Below are 25,520 nucleotides of genomic sequence, written 5' to 3' on the forward strand. Positions count from 1 at the left end.
TCTTATCCAGGAAATTACTACATGGGAATTTTACTCATAGCTGGAGTTCTTCTTGGGATATGTTCCCCACTTGGTGAGTTCCACAATGGGCCAATCCATTAGGTTCCACAGCTATCAATCTGTTAGTGTCTAATCTGAAACCTTGGGGGTCAGTTCTCCAGGTTACCACTCAGTGAGTCTCGTAATAACATCAGAGATCCCTCACAATCAACTGCAGAGTCTCAAGGATATGGATCTTTGCTTGCTCATTATAATGAACAGAATGTGTGCTGACAAATGCCTAATCTCCCCTCCCAGCAAGACAGGAGGAGAGGGATGGGAGGGAAGGAATTCCGAATCTTTACACGCAGCAAGTGGTGATGACTTGTCTACCACTGCCTGTGGATGTGGTGCTAATAGTTATTATATAATATTTAGGATAAGTAACTTCCTGCAGAATTTGAGTAGGATCCTGTAGAGAATAAATTGGAGTTTACAGGGGATTGGATGAGGGATTGGGACCCTGCAAAGAACTGACATCAACTTGATGGGCTGAATGGCCTCTTTCGGTGTCATAATGGCTATGCAACTGTTCAGGTGATGAGACTTGTCTGACCTTATCTGATGTCCTTCCTTTGATGCGTTAACAAGTTGGTGGAGTTTGGGTTGAAAGGTGGAAGATGAGATTCAGTGCAGAAAAGTGGGAAGCGATACACTTTAATTGGAAGAACATTGTAAAACTACATAAAATAGAGGGTACAATTCGAAAGGAGGGAGTGTGTAAAGATCATTGAAGGAGGCAGGGTAGATAGAGGGAGCAGTTAATGAACTATTCAGTGTCCTTGGCTTTATCAATAGGATCACAGAGTACAAAAGCAAAGAGGTGATATTGAACTTGTACACGACACTTGTCATACCTCAGTATTGCATACAGCTGTGGGTACCATATTATAGGAAAGGTGCGAATGCCTTGGAGAGAGTGCAGGAATAATTTACAAGAAGGGCTCCAGGAATGAGAGGTGTCAGTGATGGGGATAGATTGAAGAGGTGGGCATTGTTGTCCCTGGACAGAAGGCAGCTGTGTGGAGATCTGAGAGAGGTTTCCAACTTCATGAGGGGGCTGGACAGGGTAGATAGAGAGAAGTGATTCCCGCTGGTAATGATTGAGAGGGTGTAGATTTAAAGGGAGGTATAAATGAAGCAAGGGTGAAGTGAGAAAACCCTTTCTCACCCAGTGAGTGGTTCGAGTGCACTGCCTGGGAATGTGGTGGAGGCAGCTTCAGCTGAGACTTTCAAGAGGGTATTGGGTGGTTATTTGGATAGAAATGATGCCTGGGGATACGGGGAAGAAGGCAGGAGGTTGGCGCTGGGTAATTTAATGAGCCAGTACAGGCACGATGGACAAATGGCCTCCTTCATGCTGTAACAGTTCTGTGATTCTGAATAGTTTCATGGTGAGAGTTTGAAAACTTAAGGAGCAGCTTGGTTTCCACTTACCTGCGAGAAAGTAAGTTGTGCTGTTATAAATAATGCTCGGCATTGTCCTCAGAGGGATCACTTCAAATAGTAACTTGGAGATGAAGTATGCTGGCAATGAGTAATACCCACTGATATATTCATGGCTAAAGGAAAACAAAATAAAAATCAACAAATATCACTGAGTGACATCAATCACAACTTTGAGATTCTGCTGAAGGCACAACTTTTGAAATTACTGCCAAAAGGTGTCTAAACTGTGGTGGACAGGCTTAACTTCACAATTTGTTTGAATTGTTTCAGAAAGCGCCCGACCAGAGTAATTGAATGCAATCATCTGGTGACCTTTTCCAATAACAAGTGAAAGGCCTTACAAGCAGTTTATCTCAGGATCATGTTGAGATTTAGCGGCTCAGACTGAGGCACATTAAACCCACTGTACACAAGACCATAAGAAATAGGAGCAGGTGTAGGACATTCAGCCCTTCAAGGCTGCTGTACCATTCTCTGGGATCGTGGCTGATCCGATGTTCCTCACATCCACTTTCCTGCCCTTTCCCTGTAATCCTCAATTCTCTGACAGATCAAGAACCTCTTGAACTTGTGAGGTTCTGATAAATTATGGTCAGATTCCAACAGTGTAGGTTCTCTTCAAACCTTCCCTGATATGCCGTGTTTATAATACATAATGTAAGATATAGAATGACAAATACATTCAATAACATTTTTATAATACAATTAAACCACAATGTCTTGCATTTATGTAGCATCTTTACCACAGTAAAAGTTCCCCAAGACGTTACACTAACACAAGTTCATCATTCCAGCTACTGACAGAGTTATTGAGTTTTTATAGGATGGAAGAAGGCCCTTCAGCCCACACTGGTCTAGAGGAATCTTTCTATTCTAGCTCCCTTTCCTAGCATGTGGTCCATAGCCTAGTTTACTATGACATTTTAAGTGCTCATTGAAATAGTTCTTAAATGTCTGTTCAGACCTATTCAGCCACTGCACTGTGATAAACCCAGCTTTAATGAGTGCTAAACCCCACCATGCTCACAGAGTGGAGAAGAATTAGGGCAGCACAATGACTCAGTGGTTAGCACTGCTGCCTCACAGCACCAGGGACCCAGGTTCAATTCCAGCCTTGGGTGACTGTGTGGAGTTTGCACACTGTCCCTGTGTCTGTGTGGGTTTCCTCCCACGGTCACAAAGATGTGCAGGTTAGGGTGAATTGGCCATGCTAAATTGCCCGTAATGTCACAGGGATGTGTAGGTTAGGTGCATTACTCAGAAGTAAATATCAGGGAATGGGTCTGGGTGGGATACTCTTTGGAGGGTCGTGTGGGCTTGTTGGGCCGAATGGCCTGTTTCCACACTATAGGCGTTCTATGATGCCCCAGTGATGTTGAACGATGGAATAAATAGTTGTTATTGCTACAGCAGAAGCAAAGTATAAGAATACCAGCAATGATTTCACAAGTTCCATCACATCCCATTTAACATGCTTGATAGTATTTTTCTGATTAGGCTGTAAGTAAAGTTTGAGGTCATTGAGGAAATCCAGCTGTTCAATCACAAACTCTCAATAAACATTTTGGACTGGGTCAGATTGCTGACCTTTGACATGGAAGTGAACTTTTATTAAAAGTGGGATTGTTCTCCTTTGAGATTAGGAACATTTAAAAGGGACATTCAAAATAATTTGAATGGAATAAAGGGCTGTTAGACACCGCAGCTGAAATAGGCCCATTCAGCCCATTGAGACTGCTCTGTTATTCAATGGGCTTGTGGCTGATCTGGTAATCCTCAACTCCACTTTCCTGCCTTTTCCCGATAACCCTCAATTCTCTTCCTTATTAAACAACTGTCTCTCTCAGCCATGGATATAACCAAGGAGGAAAAGGGCAGTGGGAGCTGATTCGATAGGAACTTTCTGAAGGAAGTTGGAGAAATGGAAGGAAAAAGCTAGCAAGGACAGCGGGTAAAAGCATGTGACTGGGACTCATTGGCTTTCCAAGACTTTCCAAGAGCTTGCATGGGTCAGATGGAACAAATGGCCTGCTTCCATGCTCGGAGATTCTATTTTGCAAATTCTTTGGGTGAACGTTAGATGGGAGCAGCTGCCACTGAGAGGCCCTGTTCTGATTTAGTTTCTGTTCCGTGTCAATCCAACAAGTACCTACATTAAAGTCTTCTTTTCTGTGACCAGAAGTTCAATGCTAGAGATACTGCTGTACATCTGGCAATTAACAATAAAAAACAACAGCCCAGATCTGTAAGGAAAAGAAATAAAATAATTAGTCCTTACAATCACCAAAGGACAGTGTGCAACCCATGACAGGGTTGATCTCTCAACCACGACAATCTTTCTTGACCACCAACAGTAACTCAGCCCCAGCTCCATCTATAGATCAATAGACCAGAGGGGCTGAATGGCCTCCTCCTGTTACTGTGTCACAGACCAGAGGGGTGGAATGGCCTGTACACATTCCTGTGGAACAGTGTGGAGGGGCTGAATGGCCTCCTGTTACAGTGCCACACACTACCTTGATATGGAGGGATATCAGCATTACTGAACCATCACTGGATAAAGGTCCTGGAGCAGGGGTTAGTGCTGTGCCTCGGAGCTGCTTGTGCACTGTTCCTCCACATTAAGAGGTCGGTCTGCATTGCGATGCTGGCCTGTAGTTTCTCACTGTCCCCGTGTTATCGGAGCGCTCCCTGTCTCCATGTTATCGGAGAGTTCCCTGTCCCCGTGTTATCGGAGAGCTCCCTGTCCCCGTGTTATCGGAGCTCTCCCTGTCCCCGTGTTATCGGAGCGCTCCCTGTCCCCGTGTTATCGGAGAGTTCCCTGTCCCCATGTTATCAGAGTGCTCCCTGTCTCCATGTTATCGGAGAGATCCCTGTCGCTGTGTTATCAGAGTGCTCCCTGTCTCTGTGTTATCCGAGAGCTCCCTGTCCCCGTGTTATCAGAGTGCTCCCTGTCCCCGTGTTATTGGAGAGCTCCCTGTCCCCGTGTTATCGGAGAGCTCCCAGTCCCTGTGTTATCGGAGCGCTCCCTGTCCCCGTGTTATCGGAGAGCTCCCAGTCCCTGTGTTATCAGAGCGCTCCCTGTTCCTGTGTTATCGGAGTGCTCCCAGTCCCTGTGTTATCGGAGAGCTCCCAGTCCCCGTGTTATCGGAGCGCTCCCTGTTCCTGTGTTATTGGAGCGCTCCCTGTCCCCGTGTTATCGGAGCGCTCCCTGTTCCTGTGTTATCAGAGTGTTCCCAGTCCCTGTGTTATCGGCGAGCTCCCAGTCCCCGTGTTATCAGAGCGCTCCCTGTTCCTGTGTTATCGGAGCGCTCCCTGTTCCTGTGTTATCAGAGTGCTCCCCGTCCCCGTGTTATCGGAGCTCTCCCTGTTCCTGTGTTATCGGAGAGGTCCCCATCCCCGTGTTATCGGAGCGCTCCCTGTTCCCGTGTTATCAGAGCGCTCCCTGTCCCCGTGTTATCGGAGCTCTCCCTGTTCCTGTGTTATCGGAGAGGTCCCCATCCCCGTGTTATCGGAGTGCTCCCTGTCCCCGTGTTATCAGAGCTCTTTATGTCCCAATGTTATCGGAGTGCTCCCTGTCCCCGTGTTATCGGAGCACTCCCTGTCCCCGTGTTATCAGAGCTCTTTATGTCCCCGTGTTATCGGAGTGCTCCCTGTCCCCATGTTATCGGAGTGCTCCCTGTCCCCGTGTTATCGGAGCACTCCCTGTCCCGTGTTATCAGAGCTCTTTATGTCCCCATGTTATCGGAGCGTTTTCTCCCTGTCCCTGTATTATTGGAGCGCTCCCTGTCCCCGTGTTCTCGGAGCGCTCCCTGTCCCCGTGTTATCGGAGAGCTCCCTGTCCCCGTGTTATCGGAGAGCTCCCTGTCCCCGTGTTATCGGAGCTCTCCCTGTTCCTGTGTTATCGGAGAGGTCCCCATCCCCGTGTTATTGGAGATCTCCCTGTCCCAGTGTTATCGGAGAGCTCCCTGTCCCCGTGTTTTCGGAAAGCTCCCAGTCCCCGTGTTATCGGAGATCTCCCTGTCCCCGAGTTATCGGAGTGCTCCCAGTCCCCGGGTTATCGGAGAGCTCACTGTCCCCGTGTTGTCGGAGAGCTCCCTGTCCCCGTGTTGTCGGAGAGCTCCCTGTCCTCGTGTTATTGGAACGCTCCCTGTCCCCATGTTATCGGAGTGTTCCCTGTCCCCGTGTCGGAGCGCTCCCTGTCCCCATGTTATCAGAGCGCTTCCTGTCCCCATGTTATCAGAGCGCTCCCTGTCCCCATGTTATCGGAGAGCTCCCTGTCCCCATGTTATCGGAGAGCTCCCTGTCCCCGTGTTATCGGAGAGCTTCCTGTCCCCGTGTTGTCGGAGAGCTCCCTGTCCCCGTGTTGTCGGAGAGCTCCCTGTCCCCATGTTATCGGAGCACTCCCTGTCCCCGTGTTATCGGAGAGCTCCCTGTCCCCATGTTATCGGAGCACTCCCTGTCCCCATGTTATCGGAGCACTCCCTGTCCCCGTGTTATCGGAGAGCTCCCTGTCCCCGTGTTATCGGAGAGCTCCCAGTCCCCGTGTTATCGGAGAGCTCCCAGTCCCCGTGTTATCGGAGCACTCCCTGTCCCCGTGTTATCGGAGAGCTCCCCGTCCCCGTGTTATCGATGCACTCCCTGTCCCCATGTTATCGTAGAGCTCCCAGTCCCCGTGTTATCGGAGCGCTCCCTGTCCCCGTGTTATCGGAGAGCTCCCCGTCCCCGTGTTATCGGAGCGCTCCCTGTCCCCATGTTATCGTAGAGCTCCCAGTCCCCGTGTTATCGGAGCGCTCCCTGTCCCCGTGTTATCGGAGCGCTCCCTGTCCCTGTGTTATCGGAGCTCTCCCTGTCCCCGTGTTATCGGAATGCTCCCCGTCCCCGTGTTATCGGAGAGCTCCCTGTCCCCGTGTTATCGGAGAGCTCCCTGTCCCCATGTTATCGGAGTGCTCCCTGTCCCCGTGTTATCGGTGAGCTCCCTGTCCCCATGTTATCGGAGTGTTCCCTGTCCCCGTGTTATCGGAGAGCTCCCTGTCCCCGTGATATCGGAGCGCTCCCTGTCCCCATGTTATCGGAGTGTTCCCTGTCCCCGTGTTATCGGAGCGCTCCCAGTCCCCGTGTTATCGGAGAGCTCCCTGTCCCCATGTTATCGGTGCGCTCCCTGTCCCAATGTTATCGGAGAGCTCCCAGTCCCCGTGTTATCGGAGTGCTCCCTGTCCCCGTGTTATCGGAGAGCTCCCTGTCCCTGTGTTATCGGAGAGCTCCCAGTCCCCGTGTTATCGGAGCGCTCCCTGTCCCCATGTTATCGGAGAGCTCCCTGTCCCCGTGATATCGGAGCGCTCCCTGTCCCCATGTTATCGGAGTGTTCCCTGTCCCCGTGTTATCGGAGCGCTCCCAGTCCCCGTGTTATCGGAGAGCTCCCTGTCCCCATGTTATCGGTGCGCTCCCTGTCCCAATGTTATCGGAGAGCTCCCAGTCCCCGTGTTATCGGAGCGCTCCCTGTCCCCATGTTATCGGAGAGCTCCCTGTCCCCGTGATATCGGAGCGCTCCCTGTCCCCATGTTATCGGAGTGTTCCCTGTCCCCGTGTTATCGGAGCGCTCCCAGTCCCCGTGTTATCGGAGAGCTCCCTGTCCCCATGTTATCGGTGCGCTCCCTGTCCCCGTGTTATCGGAGAGCTCCCTGTCCCCATGTTATCGGAGCGCTCCCTGTCCCCATGTTATCGGAGTGCTCCCTGTCCCCGTGTTATCGGAGAGCTCCCTGTCCCCATGTTATCGGAGCGCTCCCTGTCCCCGTGTTATCGGAGATCTCCCTGTCCCCCTGTTATCGGAGAGCTCCCTGTCCCCATGTTATCGGAGCGCTCCCTGTCCCTGTGTTATCGGAGTGCTCCCTGTCCCCATGTTATCGGAGAGCTCCCAGTCCCCGTGTTATCGGAGTGCTCCCTGTCCCTGTGTTATCGGAGAGCTCCCCGTCCCCGTGTTATCGGAGATCTCCCTGTCCCCATGTTATCGGAGCGCTCCCTGTCCCCGTGTAATCGGAGCACTCCCTGTCCCCGTGTTATCGGAGCGCTCCCTGTTCCTGTGTTATCGGAGTGCTCCCTGTCCCTGTGTTATCGGAGATCTCCCTGTCCCCGTGTTATCGGAGATCTCCCTGTCCCCATGTTATCGGAGTGCTCCCTGTCCTCGTGTTATCGGAGAGCTCCCCGTCCCCGTGTTATCGGAGAGCTCCCCGTCCCCGTGTTATCGGAGAGCTCCCAGTCCCCGTGTTATCGGAGCACTCTCTGTCCCCATGTTATCGGAGCGCTCCCTGTCCCCGTGTAATCGGAGCGCTCCCTGTCCCCGTGTTATCGGAGCACTCCCTGTCCCCGTGTTATCGGAGAGCTCCCTGTCCCTGTGTTATCGGAGAGCTCCCAGTCCCCGTGTTATCGGAGATCTCCCTGTCCCTGTGTTATCGGAGAGCTCCCCGCCCCGTGTTATCGGAGCGCTCCCTGTCCCCATGTTATCGGAGAGCTCCCAGTCCCCGTGTTATCAGTGCGCTCCCTGTCCCCGTGTTATCGGAGAGCTCCCAGTCCCCGTGTTATCAGAGCGCTCCCTGTCCCCGTGTTATCGGAGCGCTCCCTGTCCCCGTGTTATCGGAGAGCTCCCAGTCCCCGTGTTATCGGAGCGCTCCCTGTCCCCGTGTTATCGGAGCGCTCCCTGTCCCCGTGTTATCGGAGCGCTCCCTGTCCTCGTGTTATCGGAGCGCTCCCTGTCCGTGAATCATACTGACCGGTTGTGGAGACCCACACGATTGGTCTTCATTCGGTAAAAGGCACATCCCAAAACCAGACACAGTAACACTCCAATTGTTATCTAGAGCCAAGCAAAGAGCTATCAGTGCACCTCAACCTGCCCAAACGATTCTCACACGCTGATGATGTATCTGAACTTGTTAAAATCCTTCTTTCAGATTGACATTGAGCTGAAACTCTGCCTGCTCTCTCAGGTCGATGTTAACATTTCCCCAGTCACTGTTTCAAAAAGGGAGAGAGGGGAGAGAGCACTGTCCCTGATATCCCCTGCTCAATATCTACCCCTTAACACCACCTGGATCGAAAAGAGATTACCTTGGCATCATCCCATTGTGGTGTGTGGGATCTTACTGTGCGATAATTGGCTGTTGCGTTCCTATACAATAACAATGACTGCACATTGTGATTGTTTTTATCAGCTGTAAGGTTTAGATAGCCTGAAGAAGTACGAGTCTTTCCTTAAACAGGTTGTCTATAGTTACAGCTCTTTTCCGAACTCCCACATTTGTGGGATTTCCAGGTGTTCTCAGTGTTAACTCTCAGTGTCTCTGGTAATGGTGCTCTCTGGGTTTACACTCATCGGCACATTAACATGACCCTGTAATTGTTTATTAGCCCCTAGCAGCTACAAACCCCGGTCAAAAAGAGGAGGTGGTTATCATTCTGATGGCTACAGGGATGAAAGGGATTATGGGGAAAAGGTGGGGACTGGGTTGAATGGTCAGCTATGATTCCATTGAACAGTGGAGCAGAATGGCCTACTCCTGTTCCTATTCTCTATGTTTTGATGTCACCATGGAGTATTTGTACATCCACCGTCCCTGATAGCCCTCATATGCATGAACTCAGCAGCTGGGATCAGCAGTTTTGTTGAATTGCAACTTGTTCACGATTTTTTCCCTAACTGTAGTGCCTTCCAGCATTTGTTCATCAATTACAAACTGGAATTTGATGAAGATTTGGTCACATTAAAGTAATGCTGTAATGAAAAGCAGAGTGAGGTACACGAGAGTTCTTGGTGGGGGAACCATGTAACACAGCAGATGGAGCTTTACCTCTGAGCATGTTTCCAGAGTGTGTTATAAACTCTCTGAACAGGCTGGTTAGAATGACTTCCAAAATAACCCCAATGGTAAGACTCTGGCATCCTGGTTGGTTGGAAGTGGTTAGTTTTGCAAACACATACCATATGCTCTCCCTCCACCTCCCCCTTCCCAATTTCTCGTCTCCTTTGGTATATTCTTTGCTCTTCCGCTGACCTACCCCTTACCCACCCGAACAGAGAGCCCAAAGACAGGACTGGGATTGTTAGGCTGTACAGGGAGAGGCTCCACAGGAATACACACACCATCCCGTTTCTAGAGCATTGAGTTCAAACTCAATCTGGCAGGAAATCCCCAGTATGTTTTATTGGGTCTGAGAACTGCTATTTCTTCATTTACTAATGATGTGGAGATGCCGGTGTTGGACTGGGGACAAAGTTAAAAAAATCACACCACACCAGGTTATAGTCCAACAGGTTTATTTGGAAGCACTAGCTTTCAGAGCGACAACCACCTGATGGAGCAGCGCTCTGAAAGCTAGTGCTTCCAAATAAACCTGTTGGACTATAACATAGTGTGGTGTGATTTTTTAACTTCATTAACTAATAAGGTTTATCTTGGTTTAGCAACTATTGTCTAACATTGTCTAACATTTTAAAGTTTCTTAACCTAAGTAAAACAATTGATAATGTGCTTTTTGAATGTACCTGAAAATTCAAATCAGCAAATGCAAATTCACCCCATGGACTTCTGTATGTGTGTGTGTGTTTGTGACTGTGTGTGTGTATGTGTGTGGGTGTGTGTGTGAGTGTGTGGGTGTTTGTGTGGATGTTTGGGTGTGTGGGTGTGTGTGTGTGGGTGTGTGGGCGTGTGTTTGTGTCTATGTGTGTGTGGGTTTGTGTGTGAGTATGTGTGTGTGTGTGTGTGGATGTTTGGGTGTGTGGGTGTTTGTGTGGGTGTATGTGTGTGTGTGTTTGTGTCTGTGTGTGTGCATGTGTGTGTGTGGGGGTTTGTGTGTGAGTATGTGGGTGTGTGTGTGTGGATGTTTGGGTGTGTGGGTGTTTGTGTGGGTGTATGTGTGTGTGTGTTTGTGTCTGTGTGTGTGCATGTGTGTGTGTGGGGGTTTGTGTGTGAGTATGTGGGTGTGTGTGTGTGGATGTTTGGGTGTGTGGGTGTGTGTGTGGGTTTGTGGGTGTTTGTGTGGGTGTGTGTGGGTGTTTGTGTCTGTGTGTGTGTGTGTGTGTGTGGGTTTGTGGGTTTGTGTGTGAGTATGTGGGTGTGTGTGTGTGGATGTTTGGGTGTGTGGGTGTGTGTGTGGGTTTGTGGGTGTTTGTGTGGGTGTTTGTGTCTGTGTGTGTGCATGTGTGTGTGTGTGTGTGGGTTTGTGTGTGAGTATGTGGGTGTGTGTGTGTGGATGTTTGGGTGTGTGGGTGTGTGTGTGGGTTTGTGGGTGTTTGTGTGGGTGTGTGTGTGTGGGTGTTTGGGTGTGAGTGTGTGACTTAACAAGCTATCTAGGTGTGTTAAGTAAATTCACATCAGTTGTATGTCCAATATATCCTCCCTTCCTCTCAACTGACAAAGGAGCAGCGCTCCGAAAGCTTGTGATTTCCAATAAACCCGTTAGACTATAACCTGGTGTCGTGTGAATTTTGACTTTGTCCATCCCAGTCCAACACCAGCACCTCCACATCTTAAATTATAAAGAACAGTTAAATAGGGTCAGCCTTTATTGGTCAGAGTTTCGTGAGCTGAGGGTGATCTCATTGAAATGTACAAAGTTCTGAGGGGCTTACCAGGGGACAGGGTGAGATGATATTCCCACCAGTTTTGGGGTGGGGGTGGAATCTCAGACAAGGGAACACAGTTAGAGAATAAGGGGACACTTGTTTAAAACTGAGATGCAAAGGAATTTGTTCTCCCAGAGGAGAGTAATTGTCTGGAATTCTTCGCCCAAGGGTGGTGGAGGCTCAACAAGAGAGTATTTAAAGTGGAGGTGGGTAGGGTTTTGGAGATGGGGAGGGTTTTAGCGGTGGGTACAGTTTTGGAGATGGGTAGAGTTTTGGCGGTGACTACGGTTTTGGAGATGGGTAGGGTTTTGGAGATGGGTACAGTTATGGAGGTGGGTGGGGTTTTGGGGGTGGGAACAGTTTTGGAGGTGGGAACAGTGTTGGAGGTGGGAACAGTTTTGGAGGTGGGTAAGGTTTTAGAGGTGGGTACAGTGTTGGAGATGGGTAGAGTTTTAGCGGTGACTACGGTTTTGGAGATGGGTAGGGTTTTGGAGATGGGAACAGTTTTGGAGGTGGGTAGGGTTTTGGCGGTGACTACGGTTTGGAAGTGGGTAGGGTTTTGGAGATGGGTACAGTTATGGAGGTGGGTAGGGTTTTGGAGGTGGGAACAGTTTTGGAGGTGGGTAAGGTTTTAGAGGTGGGTACAGTGTTGGAGGTGGGTAGGGTTTTGGAGGTGGGTACAGTTTTGGCGGTGGGTAGGGCTTTGGAGGGGGTACAGTTTTGGAGGTGGGTGGGGTTTTGGAGGTGGGTAGAGTTTGGAGGTGGGTATAGTATTGGAGGTGGGTACAGTTATGGAGGTGGATAGGGTTTTGGAGGTGGGTATAGTTTTGGAGGTGGGTATAGTTTTGGAGGTGGGTAGGGCTTTGGCAGTGGGTACAGTTTTGGAGGTGGGTACAGTTTTGGAGATGGGTAGAGTTTTGGAGGTGGGTAGGGTTTTGGAGGTGGTAGGGTTTGGGAGGTGGGTATAGTTTTGGAGGCAGGTAGGGTTTTGGAGGTGGGTATAGTTTTGGAGGCAGGTAGGGCTTTGGCAGTGGGTACACTTATGGAGGTGGGTACAGGTTTGGAGGTGGGTAGGGTTTTGGTGTTGGTATAGTTTAGGAGGCGAGTAGGGTTTTGGAGGTGGGTAGGGTTTTGGCGGTAGGTAGGGCTTTGGCAGTGGGTACACTTATGGAGGTGGGTACAGGTTTGGAGGTGGGTAGGGTTTTGGTGTTGGTATAGTTTAGGAGGCGAGTAGGGTTTTGGAGGTGGGTAGGGTTTTGGCGGTAGGTATAGTCTTTGAGGTGGGTAGGGTTTTGGAGGTGGGTACAGTTTTGGAAATCGGTAGAGCTTTGGAGGTGGGTACAGTTTTGGCAGAGGGTAGGGTCTTGGCGGTGGGTATAGTCTTGGAGCTGGGTATAGTCTTGGAGGTGGGTATAGTTTTGGAGGTGGGTACGGTATTGGAGGTGGGTACAGTATTGGAGTTGAGTACAGTTATGGAGGTGGGTAGGGTTTTGGAGGAGGGTAGGGTTTTGGAGGTGAGTAGGGTTTTGGCGGTGGGTATAGTTTTTGAGGTGTGTAGTATTTTGGAGGTGGGTACAGTTTTGGAGGTAGGTAGGGTTTTGGAAGTGGGTGCAGTTTTGGAGGTAGGTCCAGTTTTGGAGGTGGGTAGGGTTTTGGAGGATGGTAGGGTTTTGGAGGTGGGCACAGTTTTGGAGGAGGGTAGGGTTTTGGAGTTGGGTACAGTTTTGGAGGAGGGTATGGTTTTGGAGGTTGGTAGAGTTTTGGAGGTTGGTAGAGTTTTGGAGGTGGGTAGAGTTTTGGAGGTGGGTAGGGTTTTGGAGGTTGGTAGAGTTTTGGAGGTGGGTAGAGTTTTGGAGGTGTGCAGGGTTTTGGAGGTGTTTACAGTTTTGGAGGTGGGTCGGGATTAGGGGTTGGGTAGAGTTTTCGAAGTGGGTAGGGTTTTGGAGGTGGGTAGGGATTTGGAGTTGGGTGGGATTTGGAAGTGGGTAGGGTTTTGGAGGTGTGTACAGTTTAGGAGGTGGGTAGAGTTTTGGAGGTGGGTACAGTGTTCGAGGTGTATGCAGTTTTCGAAGTGGGTACTGTTTTGGAGGTGGGTACGGTTTTGGAGGTGGGTACGGTTTTGGCGGTGGCCAGGGTTTTGGAGGTGGCTAGAGTTTTGGAGGTGGGTAGGGTTTTGGAGGTGGGTACAGTTTTGGAGGTGGGTAGAGTTTTGGAGGTGGGTAGGGTTTTGGAGGTGGGTACAGTTTTGGAGGTGGCCAGGGTTTTGGAGGTGGCCAGGGTTTTGGAGGTGGCTAGAGTTTTGGAGGTGGGTAGGGTTTTGGAGGTGGCCAGGGTTTTGGAGGTGGCTAGAGTTTTGGAGGTGGGTAGGGTTTTGGAGGTGGGTACAGTTTTGGAGGTGGGTAGAGTTTTGGAGGTGAGTAGAGTTTTGGAGGTGGGTACAGTTATGGAGGTGGGTGGGGTTTTGGGGGTGGGAACAGTTTTGGAGGTGGGAACAGTGTTGGAGGTGGGAACAGTTTTGGAGGTGGGTAAGGTTTTAGAGGTGGGTACAGTGTTGGAGATGGGTAGAGTTTTAGCGGTGACTACGGTTTTGGAGATGGGTAGGGTTTTGGAGATGGGAACAGTTTTGGAGGTGGGTAGGGTTTTGGCGGTGACTACGGTTTGGAAGTGGGTAGGGTTTTGGAGATGGGTACAGTTATGGAGGTGGGTAGGGTTTTGGAGGTGGGAACAGTTTTGGAGGTGGGTAAGGTTTTAGAGGTGGGTACAGTGTTGGAGGTGGGTAGGGTTTTGGAGGTGGGTACAGTTTTGGCGGTGGGTAGGGCTTTGGAGGGGGTACAGTTTTGGAGGTGGGTGGGGTTTTGGAGGTGGGTAGAGTTTGGAGGTGGGTATAGTATTGGAGGTGGGTACAGTTATGGAGGTGGATAGGGTTTTGGAGGAGGGTAGGGTTTTGGAGGTGGGTATAGTTTTGGAGGTGGGTAGGGCTTTGGCAGTGGGTACAGTTTTGGAGGTGGGTACAGTTTTGGAGATGGGTAGAGTTTTGGAGGTGGGTAGGGTTTAGGAGGTGGTAGGGTTTGGGAGGTGGGTATAGTTTTGGGGGCAGGTAGGGTTTTGGAGGTGGGTATAGTTTTGGAGGCAGGTAGGGCTTTGGCAGTGGGTACAGTTTTGGAGGTGGGTACAGTTTTGGAGGTGGGTAGGGTTTTGGAGGTGGGTACAGTTTTGGAGGTGGGTAGAGTTTTGGAGGTGGGTAGGGTTTTTGAGGTGGCTAGAGTTTTGGAGATGGGTAGAGTTTTGGAGGTGGGTAGAGTTTTGGAGGTGGCCAGGGTTTTGGAGGTGGCCAGGGTTTTGGAGGTGGCTAGAGTTTTGGAGGTGGGTAGGGTTTTGGAGGTGGCCAGGGTTTTGGAGGTGGCTAGAGTTTTGGAGGTGGGTAGGGTTTTGGAGGTGGGTACAGTTTTGGAGGTGGGTAGAGTTTTGGAGGTGAGTAGAGTTTTGGAGGTGGGTAGGGTTTTGGAGGTGGGTACAGTTATGGAGGTGGGTGGGGTTTTGGGGGTGGGAACAGTTTTGGAGGTGGCAACAGTGTTGGAGGTGGGAACAGTTTTGGAGGTGGGTAAGGTTTTAGAGGTGGGTACAGTGTTGGAGATGGGTAGAGTTTTAGCGGTGACTACGGTTTTGGAGATGGGTAGGGTTTTGGAGATGGGAATAGTTTTGGAGGTGGGTAGGGTTTTGGCGGTGACTACGGTTTGGAAGTGGGTAGGGTTTTGGAGATGGGTACAGTTATGGAGGTGGGTAGGGTTTTGGAGGTGGGAACAGTTTTGGAGGTGGGTAAGGTTTTAGAGGTGGGTACAGTGTTGGAGGTGGGTAGGGTTTTGGAGGTGGGTACAGTTTTGGCAGTGGGTAGGGCTTTGGAGGGGGTACAGTTTTGGAGGTGGGTGGGGTTTTGGAGGTGGGTAGAGTTTGGAGGTGGGTATAGTATTGGAGGTGGGTACAGTTATGGAGGTGGATAGGGTTTTGGAGGAGGGTAGGGTTTTGGAGGTGGGTATAGTTTTGGAGGTGGGTAGGGCTTTGGCAGTGGGTACAGTTTTGGAGGTGGGTACAGTTTTGGAGATGGGTAGAGTTTTGGAGGTGGGTAGGGTTTTGGAGGTGGTAGGGTTTGGGAGGTGGGTATAGTTTTGGAGGCAGGTAGGGTTTTGGAGGTGGGTATAGTTTTGGAGGCAGGTAGGGCTTTGGCAGTGGGTACACTTATGGAGGTGGGTACAGGTTTGGAGGTGGGTAGGGTTTTGGTGTTGGTATAGTTTAGGAGGCGAGTAGGGTTTTGGAGGTGGGTAGGGTTTTGGCGGTAGGTATAGTCTTTGAGGTGGGTAGAGTTTTGGAGGTGGGTACAGTGTTCGAGGTGTATGCAGTTTTCGAAGTGGGTACTGTTTTGGAGGTGGGTACGGTTTTGGAGGTGGGTACGGTTTTGGCGGTGGCCAGGGTTTTGGAGGTGGCTAGAGTTTTGGAGGTGGGTAGGGTTTTGGAGGTGGGTACAGTTTTGGAGGTGGGTAGAGTTTTGGAGGTGGGTAGAGTTTTGGAGGTGGGTAGGGTTTTGGAGGTGGGTACGGTTTTGGAGGTGGGTAGAGTTTTGGGGGTGGGTAGAGTTTTGGAGGTGGCCAGGGTTTTGGAGGTGGCCAGGGTTTTGGAGGTGGCTAGAGTTTTGGAGGTGGGTAGGGTTTTGGAGGTGGCCAGGGTTTTGGAGGTGGCTAGATTTTGAAAGTGGGTACAGTTTTGGAGGTTGGTTCAGTTTTGGAGGTGGGTAGAGTTTTGGAGGTGGGTAGAGTTTTGGAGGTGGGTAGGGTTTTGGTGGTGGGTACAGTTTTGGAGGTGGGTATGGTTTTGGAGGTGGGTACAGTTTTGGAGGTGGGTAGGGTTTTGGAGGTGGGTACAGTTTTGGAGGTGGGTAGAGTTTTGGAGGTGGGTACAGTTTTGGAGGTTGGTTCAGTTTTGGAGGTGGGTAGAGTTTTGGAGGTGGGTAGAGTTTTGGTGGTGGGTACAGTTTTGGTGGTGGGTAAGGTTTTGGAGGTGGGTACGGTTTTGGTGGTGGGTACGGGTGGGTATGGTTTTGGAGGTGGGTACGGTTTTGGAGGTGGATAGGGTTTTGGAGGTGGATACAGTTTTGGAGGTGGGTAGAGTTTTGGAGGTGGGTAGAGTTTTGGAGGTGGGTAGAGTTTTGGCGGTGGGTACAGTTTTGGAGGTGGGTAGGGTTTTGGAGGTGGGTAGGGTTTTGGAGGTGGATACAGTTTTGGAGGTGGGTAGAGTTTTGGAGGTGGGTACAGTTTTGGTGGTGGGTAGGGTTTTGGTGGTGGATAGGCTTTTGGTGGTGGGTACGGTTTTGGAGGTGGGTAGGGTTTTGGAGGTGGGTAGGGTTTTGGAGGTGGGTACGGTTTTGGAGGTGGGTAGGGTTTTGGAGGTGGGTAGGGTTTTGGAGGTGGGTACAGTTTTGGTGGTGGGTACGGTTTAGGAGGTGGGTACGGTTTTGGAGGTGGGTACAGTTTTGGAGGTGGGTACAGTTTTGGAGGTGGGTACAGTTTTGGTGGTGGGTAGGGTTTTGGTGGTGGGTACGGTTTTGGAGGTGGGTACAGTTTTGGTGGTGGGTAGGGTTTTGGTGGTGGGTACGGTTTTGGAGGTGGGTACAGTTTTGGAGGTGGGTACGGTTTTGATGGTGGGTACGGTTTTGGTGGTGGGTACGGTTTTGGTGGTGGGTACAGTTTTGGTGGTGGGTATGGTTTTGGAGGTGGGTACGGTTTTGGTGGTGGGTACAGTTTTGGTGGTGGGTACAGTTTTGGTGGTGGGTACGGTTTTGGTGGTGGGTATGGTTTTGGAGGTGGGTATGGTTTTGGTGGTGGGTACGGTTTTGGTGGTGGGTAGAGTTTTGGAGGTGGGTACAGTTTTGGAGGTGGGTACGGTTTTGGAGGTGGGTATGGTTTTGGTGGTGGGTACGGTTTTGGTGGTGGGTAGAGTTTTGGAGGTGGGTACAGTTTTGGAGGTGGGTACGGTTTTGGTGGTGGGTACGGTTTTGGTGGTGGGTACGGTTTTGGTGGTGGGTAGAGTTTTGGAGGTGGGTACAGTTTTGGAGGTGGGTAGGGTTTTGGTGGTGGGTAGGGTTTTGAAATGTTGGGGAGATGAGGTCAATGAGGAGCTGATATCGAAAAGGAGGTGGGGCCTGGTTTGGTGGAGCCGTGATCCTTAAATATAATGGGGTAGATTGGGGGGACAGAAAGGCCTCTCCTGCTCCTCGTTCTGATGTTCTGTCAGAATCTGTCTGTTGTTTCAGATTCCAGTGTGGGCCCTTTTGCTGAGAATCCTGTTTGTTGTCACTCTGTACATGATGCTGGCTGTACATGGCCACACCACTCCCTCAGCAGGGTACTCCTGAGAGCATCACACCTTCCCTCAGAGACCCATCTACAGATTTATTAAACCTAATTCTTACAGCAGCTAATGCAAACCCCAAAGATTACAAATGAAACTCAATGACTCCTCTCCGAACCTTACCGTTAAAATTGGCACACGTGGATCCCCCAGGTACTTCCTGAAAATCCGTCTGCCCAGCCATTTCAGCTGGTGGGAGAATGATGTTGCCTGTGTGATGTGATTTGGGGAATGTAAGATCTGGTGCAGCCGGCTATAATCAGAGAGTTTCACTAGTTGTGTCATCAGCTGATTGAAATGTGTCGATGCGTGATACCAACGCAGTAATGTCTCACAGACCGTGGAGTCTCCCTGCTGGTCAGTGGGTCCAAAACCTACAGTGAAATGTCAGGAAACACTTTAGTGCATTACTGATACACTTGCCATTACAGAACCTGAACCAGTCAGTACGTCTGGTATCCCACTGTCCCATTTATCCCACTGCTAACCCTCCATTCCCTGTCATGGAAATCTCTCTGCTGCTAACAATAAAATTATTCAAAGGTTCTGCCCCCACCACCCTCTGAGGCAGAGAATCCAAACTTGCCTAAAACTCTGAGAGAAAATCATTCACATCATCTGTATCTTAAAACGGAGTTCCCTAACTTTTAAAACATGCCCCCCAGCTCTGGACTCACCCACAAGAGGAATTGTCAGAGTCGACTCTTACACACTTCAAGCAGGTTGTCCCTAACTGTTCGAAACTCCAGTGGGTAGAAGGCCGGTCTGTTCAAACTCTCTTCATCAGACACACCACTCAGTTCAGCTGAAATCCAGGAAACCTCCTGAGAACCGTGTCCAACTCAATTACATCCTCCCTTCAAAAAGGATGGCTGAGCGAAATGGGAGCAATGAGTGCGACAAGGTAGCAAGGTCCTACAGAGACTCAAAGGGTGAAATAGCCTCCCTCTGGACTGCACCATTCAATCAGGAGCCTTGATACAAGCAACTGGGACCCAGCTGTTTCTGATACCCAGTCAAACTAAAGCTTTCTCCATTTGTTCCAAACATTTCCCTGAGGCAGCCAACCAGAGGTGACAGAGATAGAGAGGGGTGTAGAGGCTGGAGGGGTTTACAGAGATAGGGAGGGGTGTAGAGGCTGGAGGGGGCTACAGAGATAGGGAGGGGTGTAGAGGCTGGAGGGGGTTACAGAGATAGGGAGAGGTGTAGGGACTGGATGGGGTTCCAGAGATAGGGAGAGGTGTAGGGACTGGATGGGGTTCCAGAGATAGGGAGAGGTGTAGGGACTGGAGGGGGTTCCAGAGATAGGGAGAGGTGTAGGGACTGGATGGGGTTCCAGAGATAGGGAGAGGTGTAGGGACTGGAGGGGGTTACAGAGATAGGGAGAGGTGTAGGGACTGGAGGGGGTTACAGAGATAGGGAGAGGTGTAGGGACTGGATGGGGTTCCAGAGATAGGGAGAGGTGTAGGGACTGGAGGGGGTTACAGAGATAGGGAGAGGTGTAGGGACTGGATGGGGTTCCAGAGATAGGGAGGGTCACTACTCAGACCCCTTGGTATCATGGTAGCCCACAAACCCACCAACACAATAAAACAGCAACTAATGAACTTGAAAGACCCTATACAGACAACAAGAAAAACTAATGTCATTTGCACAATGCCATGCAAGAACTGTAACACACACTACATTGGACAAGCAGGCAGAAAACTAGCCACCAGGATACATGAACATCAACTAGCCACAAAAAGACATGACCCTCTCTCACTAGTATCCTCACATACAGATAAGGAAGGATACCACTTCAACTGGGACAACACATCCATTCTAGGACAAGCCAAACAGAAACACGCACGAGAATTCCTAGAAGCATAGCATTCCAACCGGAACTCTATCAACAAACACATGGAGTTGGATCCCATTTATCAACCCCCCGAGAAAAAGAACAGAAAATGACATCACCAACCCAAAGAAACCTAAACATATAAATAGAAAGCAGGAATCATCAGCATTGCTTCATCTGAAGGCTCACTGAAGATGTTACCTAGTAGGGTGACAAAATGTCTGAAAATGAACCTTCCAGCTCAACGAGCAAACCTACAGGCAGAACCTCAACCTGAGCTACAAACCTTCTCAAAACTCGCTATAGGGAGGGAGTGTAGGGGGCTGGAGGAGGTGACAGAGATAGGGAGGGGTGTAGGGGCTAGAGGAGGTTACAGAAATAGGGAGGGGGTGTAGGGGCTAGAGGAGCTGACGGAGATAGGAAGGGGGTGTAGGGGCTGGAGGAGGTGACAGATAGGGAGGGATGTAGGAGCTAGAGGAGGTGCCAGAGATATGGAGGGGGTGTAGAGGCTGGAGGAGGTGTCAGGGATAGGGATGGGGTGTAGGGGCTGGAGGGGGTTACAGAGATAGGGAGGGGGTGTAGAGGCTGGAAGAGGTGTTAGGGATATGAAGGGCAGAGAGGGATTTGAAACAATAATAGAATTTAAAATGAGAGTCCTGGTCGGGTGGACACACAGATTTCTGAATTGATTTGAACAAAGTTTAAACCGTTCAAACTGCCCTCTTTTCTGTTTATCTGGATGAAATAAATGATGGATCGAAAAGCCACAAGTGCGCGATACAGGGGCATTATTTTTATGTGCTGAAAATGTGTTGCTGGAAAAGCGCAGCAGGTCAGGCAGCATCCAAGGAGCAGGAGAATCGACGTTTCGGGCATAAGCCCTTCTTCAGAATGAGGAATGTGTGTCCAGCAGGCTAAGATAAAAGGAGGCCAAGGACCTGCATGTCCTTGGTGGAGTGGGAGGGGGAGTTGAAGTGTTGAGCCAAGGGGTGGTTGGGTTGGTTGGTCTGGGTGTCCCAGAGGTGTTCCCTGAAACGTTCCGCAAGTAGGCCTTTTCCAGCAACACATTTTCAGCTTTGATCTCCAGCATCTGCAGTCCTCACTTTCTCCTATTATTTTTACGTGGCAGTCATAGCAGTATAGGGAATTATTAAATAATTGATGGAACACTGCTCATTGTTAGAACATACCATTCTCCATTTGATTTGCTGCAGCTTTGCACAAGATATCAAGCACAACATCAACAGGGTTACTATGCACATGAAATTTGTATCCTGCGATCACAAAAGAAATAATATATTAAACTTCCATAACTGGCAACAATGTATCATCAAATTTGTTATCAATCCTTATTAAAGTTTTAGTGATTGTGACAATGTCAATCAGGTAGACCTCATAGAATCTGAGTTCCCTGATTGGGGCTGTTAATCTGGTCCAGTCAGAGAGAGCCCTGGTTGACAGATACAAACAGGGGAGTCCAGAAGAAAAAAAAGATTTAAAAAAATAAATAAACAGGAGAGTCACAGGTTCTGCTCACTCTGAGAGCTGGTCTGAGGGAGCTGGATCAGTGTGAAGGACTCTCCCCATGTAAATAAAAAGGGACTTGGTGATGGGATACCAGCCTCTGTAGAGTTATTTCATTAGGATCTTCAGAAAAATACAGAACAAATAATTCCAGGAGAGAGAGAGAATAGATGAGAGAACAATGCGCTGGCAGATGTTCAAACAAAATTTGTGGAGATGACAGTATATAATGGATTTCAGGCAAATCTGTGCCACACAAGTGGATACCATTTATTCCTGAGAAATATTCTCTCCATCATGTTCATAATATGCCTTTTTGATGGTATAGACCCAACTGTCTGATGGGCTTTTTCTGTACTGAGTGATTCTATGATTCTATGATCATGAATAAGGTACCTTAATATTTTAAAAATGAATTTATTTTCATTTATCCAGCAGCCAGATGAAGAGGAAATTGGATGTTATTATTCTAGCCCCTGGCGAGCTCTCTGTTTCCCATCAGGCCCCAGAGTTCAGGAAAGCACGTGCTGGATCGGTCACAAACTCCAATTCCATTTCTTTTCAAACAGCTAAAGGACTCAGCCGTTAAGATGATGGTGCTCCTGTGTGGTGGAGAGTGGTAGAAACAACAGGAGACAAAGGGACAAGGGACCAACTGGGAGGTTAGCCTGGCTAACAGAATCAGATAGAGAGTGGCAGAAAGGGAGACCCTGGTAGGAGAGATGCTGTGGTTAGCAGGCACCATGCTGTCAGAAATCAGGTGAAGCCAGGAAGCTACTGGAAAATCTCTGACTCTGCATTGGATCAAGACAGGCAGTCTAAGTTGAAGTGTTGTATTTGACTCTGAGAATCTGGCTCATCGAATCCTGGCAGACAATGAGTGTTACTGGGATTTGGGGTTAACATTTGGAAGCCTTTTAATTGTTCAGTACAGCTGGGAGTGGGGGTGAAGGAAGCCCACAGGCAGTATCTACTTGGGGCAGCTTCGTAAAAACACTGGGGTAGTGCCTGCATAGTGAGGCTAGCTGCCTGTGAAAGACCCGGAACTGTATCCATGATGCCATATAATAGATGCTGCATTGCACTCTTGGAAATCCAATGGAATTCAATCTCAGGGGAAGAGATGATGTGAGCAGTCATTAAATCAAACTGTAATCAATAGGCTTTTGAGAGAGTTTCTCAGTCTCTGGTACAGAGATAACATTTGAATGAGATTGGTGACCCACGATGTCATCTTAACTGGGAAGGGGGTGGGAGGGGAGGCTTTTGAGAAATCCATTGGATAGATGTTTCTTAACTGCATCTTGCTATTCCTTGTGCTATGATGGGTGTTTGACACTAGTTTGTCTGCTACACTATATTTAACTCAGGTTAATTATCAATGTTTGAGTATAAATTGCACATGAAGACCATTTTATTTTTCTAACTCTGTACAATAAAGTTTTATTTGTTCAGACCCACAGAATGAGATTTATTCATTTCTCTCAGTAAGTACCTGGAATCTCAAACCTTGGTCTATCTTTATGAAGATGAAATTGGATTCTACTCAGTCTGTAAATGTGGTGGTCTCATTGAGACTAAAACATTGATAAACAAAAGAGTGAACAGATGAATGGAGGGGTTCAGTAGGAAAACATTGACCTACACTTCCTCAATGTATCTCAAGAAATTGAAAATGCCATTCCAGTGGTTATAACAAAACCTGACCACGGTTTATCACTCCCATCATTGTAGATCCAGAATCCCTTAGCCTTATTAGGAGAAAGCAGGAGAATGGGGTTGAGAAACATATATGTTATGACCAATCAGTGGAGCAGACTCAATGGGCTGAATGGCCACACTCTGCACGGATTTCTCATGGTTGTCAGGTCATCATTTTGAAAGAGAATAGGTGAGTTCTCCCTGGTGTCTTGGTCAATATTTCTCCCAATACCAATATCACCAAAACAGGGAATCCAGTTATTATCACACGGCTGTCTGTGGGATTTTGGGTGAAAATTGTTTGGCACATTTCCCGTGAGTATATTCGAGAAGCATGTCAATGATTTCAAAGGGTCTTGGGCTGTCCCCTTGTGTAATGAAGAATCTGTAAAAATGCAAGCCCTTCCTCAAACTGGATAATTCTTGAATTTTCAACAAAATCCTTTCTCTCAAGATCAGCGATTGAGTCAGTCAGTTAACCTTTATTTGGCATTCTCTTTGGAATTTGAAAGTGAGAAATTGGCAAAAATGACTTAATAAACTCAAAGAAAAAGCCCCAACACATTTCGAAATCCTTACCCATTGCTTTAAAGTGATCAATGGAGCTCCGAGCAGGCCCATGGTACATTACTTTGCCATTGGTCAGCAGTGTCAGGGAGTCGAATTGTTTAAACATTGAATAGCGAGGCTGGTGAACTGAGAAGATAATAGTTTTCCCTTGCTGTGCTAACCTGTGAGGAATGAATTTGGACACTTGTGAATATTTGTGGCAAAAAATAATCCCTGAAGCCTTCTCACGGAGTCGACAGAAAGGCAACTTTGACTAATGGTGACTCACTGCTGCAGACCAGGAGACCAAATCCCACAGCAGTAGATAGTGGTTTTTAAATTCAATTAATAAACCTGGGATATAAAGATAATCTCAACATTGGTGGCCATGACAACTATTGTGAAAGCTCAACAAGTTCATTAATGTCCTTCAAGGGAAGGACATCTGCTACCCTTACCCTTAATGTAGGAGACTCCGAATTGAAATGATCCAGCACATCCCTGAGATCAAGGGCAATTAGGGACAGGTAAAGAATGCTGGCCTAACCAGGGATGCCCACATCTCATAAAAGAACCATATATCTCCAACAGGCACAGTATATCTATCTCAAAACAGTTCTTCCAAAGAGCTGCCACAAGTGTGATGGGCTGAATCACCTCCTATCTCTATCCAACAACAGATGTGTAAAATCCTGCATAACATCATCCACCAAACCTCACTCCCATTCCAAGGGAGAGTAAACAGAGTTAAAGTAAAGGGGGTTTGTTAGGATGGATTTTTAAAAAATCATTTGTGGGATGTGAGTGTCGCTAGCTGAGCCCAGCATTTATTGCCCTGTCCCTAGTTGCCCCTTGAGAAGGTGGGGTGAGCTGCCTTCTTGAACCGATGCAGTCCATGTGCTGTGGGTTGACCCACAATGTCCCTTAGGGAGGGAATTCCAGAATTCTGACCCAGTGGCACTGAAGGTGATATGTTTCCAAGCCAGGTTGGTGAGTGGCTCAAGGGGAACTTGCAGGGGTTGGTGATCCCATGTATCTGCTGCCCATGTCCTTCTAGATGGAAGTGATTATGGGTTTGGAAGGTGGTACCTAAGGATCTTTGGTGAATTTCTGCAGTGCATCTTGTAGATGGTACACACTGCTGTTACTGAGCGCCAGTGATAGAGGGAGTGGATGTTTGTGGTTGTGGTGTCAATCAAGCACCTGCTTTGTCCTGGTTGGTGTTGAGTTTCTTGAGTGCTTTTGGAGCTGCCCCATCGAGGGCAAGTGGGGAGTATTCCATCACACTCCTGACATGTACCTTGTAGATGTTGAACAGGCTTTGGGGAGTCAGGAGGTGAGTTAATCTTCACAAAATCCCCAGCCTCTGACCTGATCTAGTAGCCACTGTATGTTGATAGTGGGGGATTCGGTGATGGTAGCACCATTGAATGTCAAAAGGACGGTCGTCAGATCGTCTCTTATTGGAACTGATCATTACCGATGTTTTCGCTAAGCTGCATGCGCGTGCAGCGATTCCAAGATTCTTTGTACACTGATCACGGAATTGACTTCGGCTCGGGAAATTTCTGCTGTGCATGGAGCTTGGAGTCTGTGCAGTTGGAATGAAAGTAAGAGGGAAGAGTGGGCATTGCCTTGTGTGGGGTGAATCTTCCTGATGACCTGAGCTACAGCCTCTGGCCAGTAGGTGGCTCAGTTAAATGACTACAATCTTGCCCAGTTGCATGGCTGTCTATAGTTATAATGAGCCACTTGCTGACAGTGTGCAATATGAGAGACACACACCAGCACATGGTCAGAAATATTCTTCTGATACTCTCACTGTGTGGTAACATTTCTAGCTCATGCTTTTGCTGCATTTCTCTCAACTTTGTTTCATTAGAAATCCTTTAATTGATATTTATTCTGTTTTCTACCAAGCGCATCTCTCACTGTAACTGGCCAGTCAATTGTGCCAAAATCACTCCATGGGTTTGAGAAACAAAAAATACCTATATTTTTGGCAATTACATTTCTAATGTTTAATGTAAAAGTTAAATTTTTTCTTTAAATTGCACATTTTCAAACAGTAGATTGAAATGCGTCCATTGAATTACCTGTCACTTAAATATTTGCATTAAATATATTGCATTGAGTTTTATTGTGGTCTAATGGGAGCTTCCTGTCTCTACACACAGATAAGAACATGGCTGAATATTTATATATGTGTGTATATATGTATACACCTATATGTATCAACATGTATATAGTAGATCGCTTAACAGGATGCTGGATTCACAGCAAATAATCCTTCCTTTTATGTACCACATATCATCGCTTTCCTTATTCCTTCACCTCTTGTTCTACTTTCTCCTTCTGCCTATCTATGGTCTTTGCCTCAACCATTCCCTGAGATCTCAG

The 25,520-nt window shown here is 48.6% G+C and overlaps 1 protein-coding gene across 1 annotated transcript in view; it reads right to left on the bottom strand.

The window, feature by feature from the left end:
• LOC140485451 (broad substrate specificity ATP-binding cassette transporter ABCG2-like) overlaps positions 1-25,520 on the bottom strand; it is a 52,218-nt gene that overhangs the window by 16,313 nt on the left and 10,385 nt on the right. Inside the window, exons 6-10 of the mRNA XM_072583655.1 lie at positions 23,151-23,302; positions 20,537-20,620; positions 17,625-17,880; positions 3,642-3,731; positions 1,477-1,601 (exon numbers count right to left, since the gene is read on the bottom strand). Coding sequence (XP_072439756.1) covers positions 1,477-1,601; positions 3,642-3,731; positions 17,625-17,880; positions 20,537-20,620; positions 23,151-23,302 — 707 coding nt within the window. The remainder of the gene's footprint in view (positions 1-1,476; positions 1,602-3,641; positions 3,732-17,624; positions 17,881-20,536; positions 20,621-23,150; positions 23,303-25,520) is intronic.

This window comes from Chiloscyllium punctatum, chromosome 14 (assembly GCF_047496795.1).
Source record: "Chiloscyllium punctatum isolate Juve2018m chromosome 14, sChiPun1.3, whole genome shotgun sequence".
Taxonomy (NCBI): Eukaryota; Metazoa; Chordata; class Chondrichthyes; order Orectolobiformes; family Hemiscylliidae; genus Chiloscyllium; species Chiloscyllium punctatum.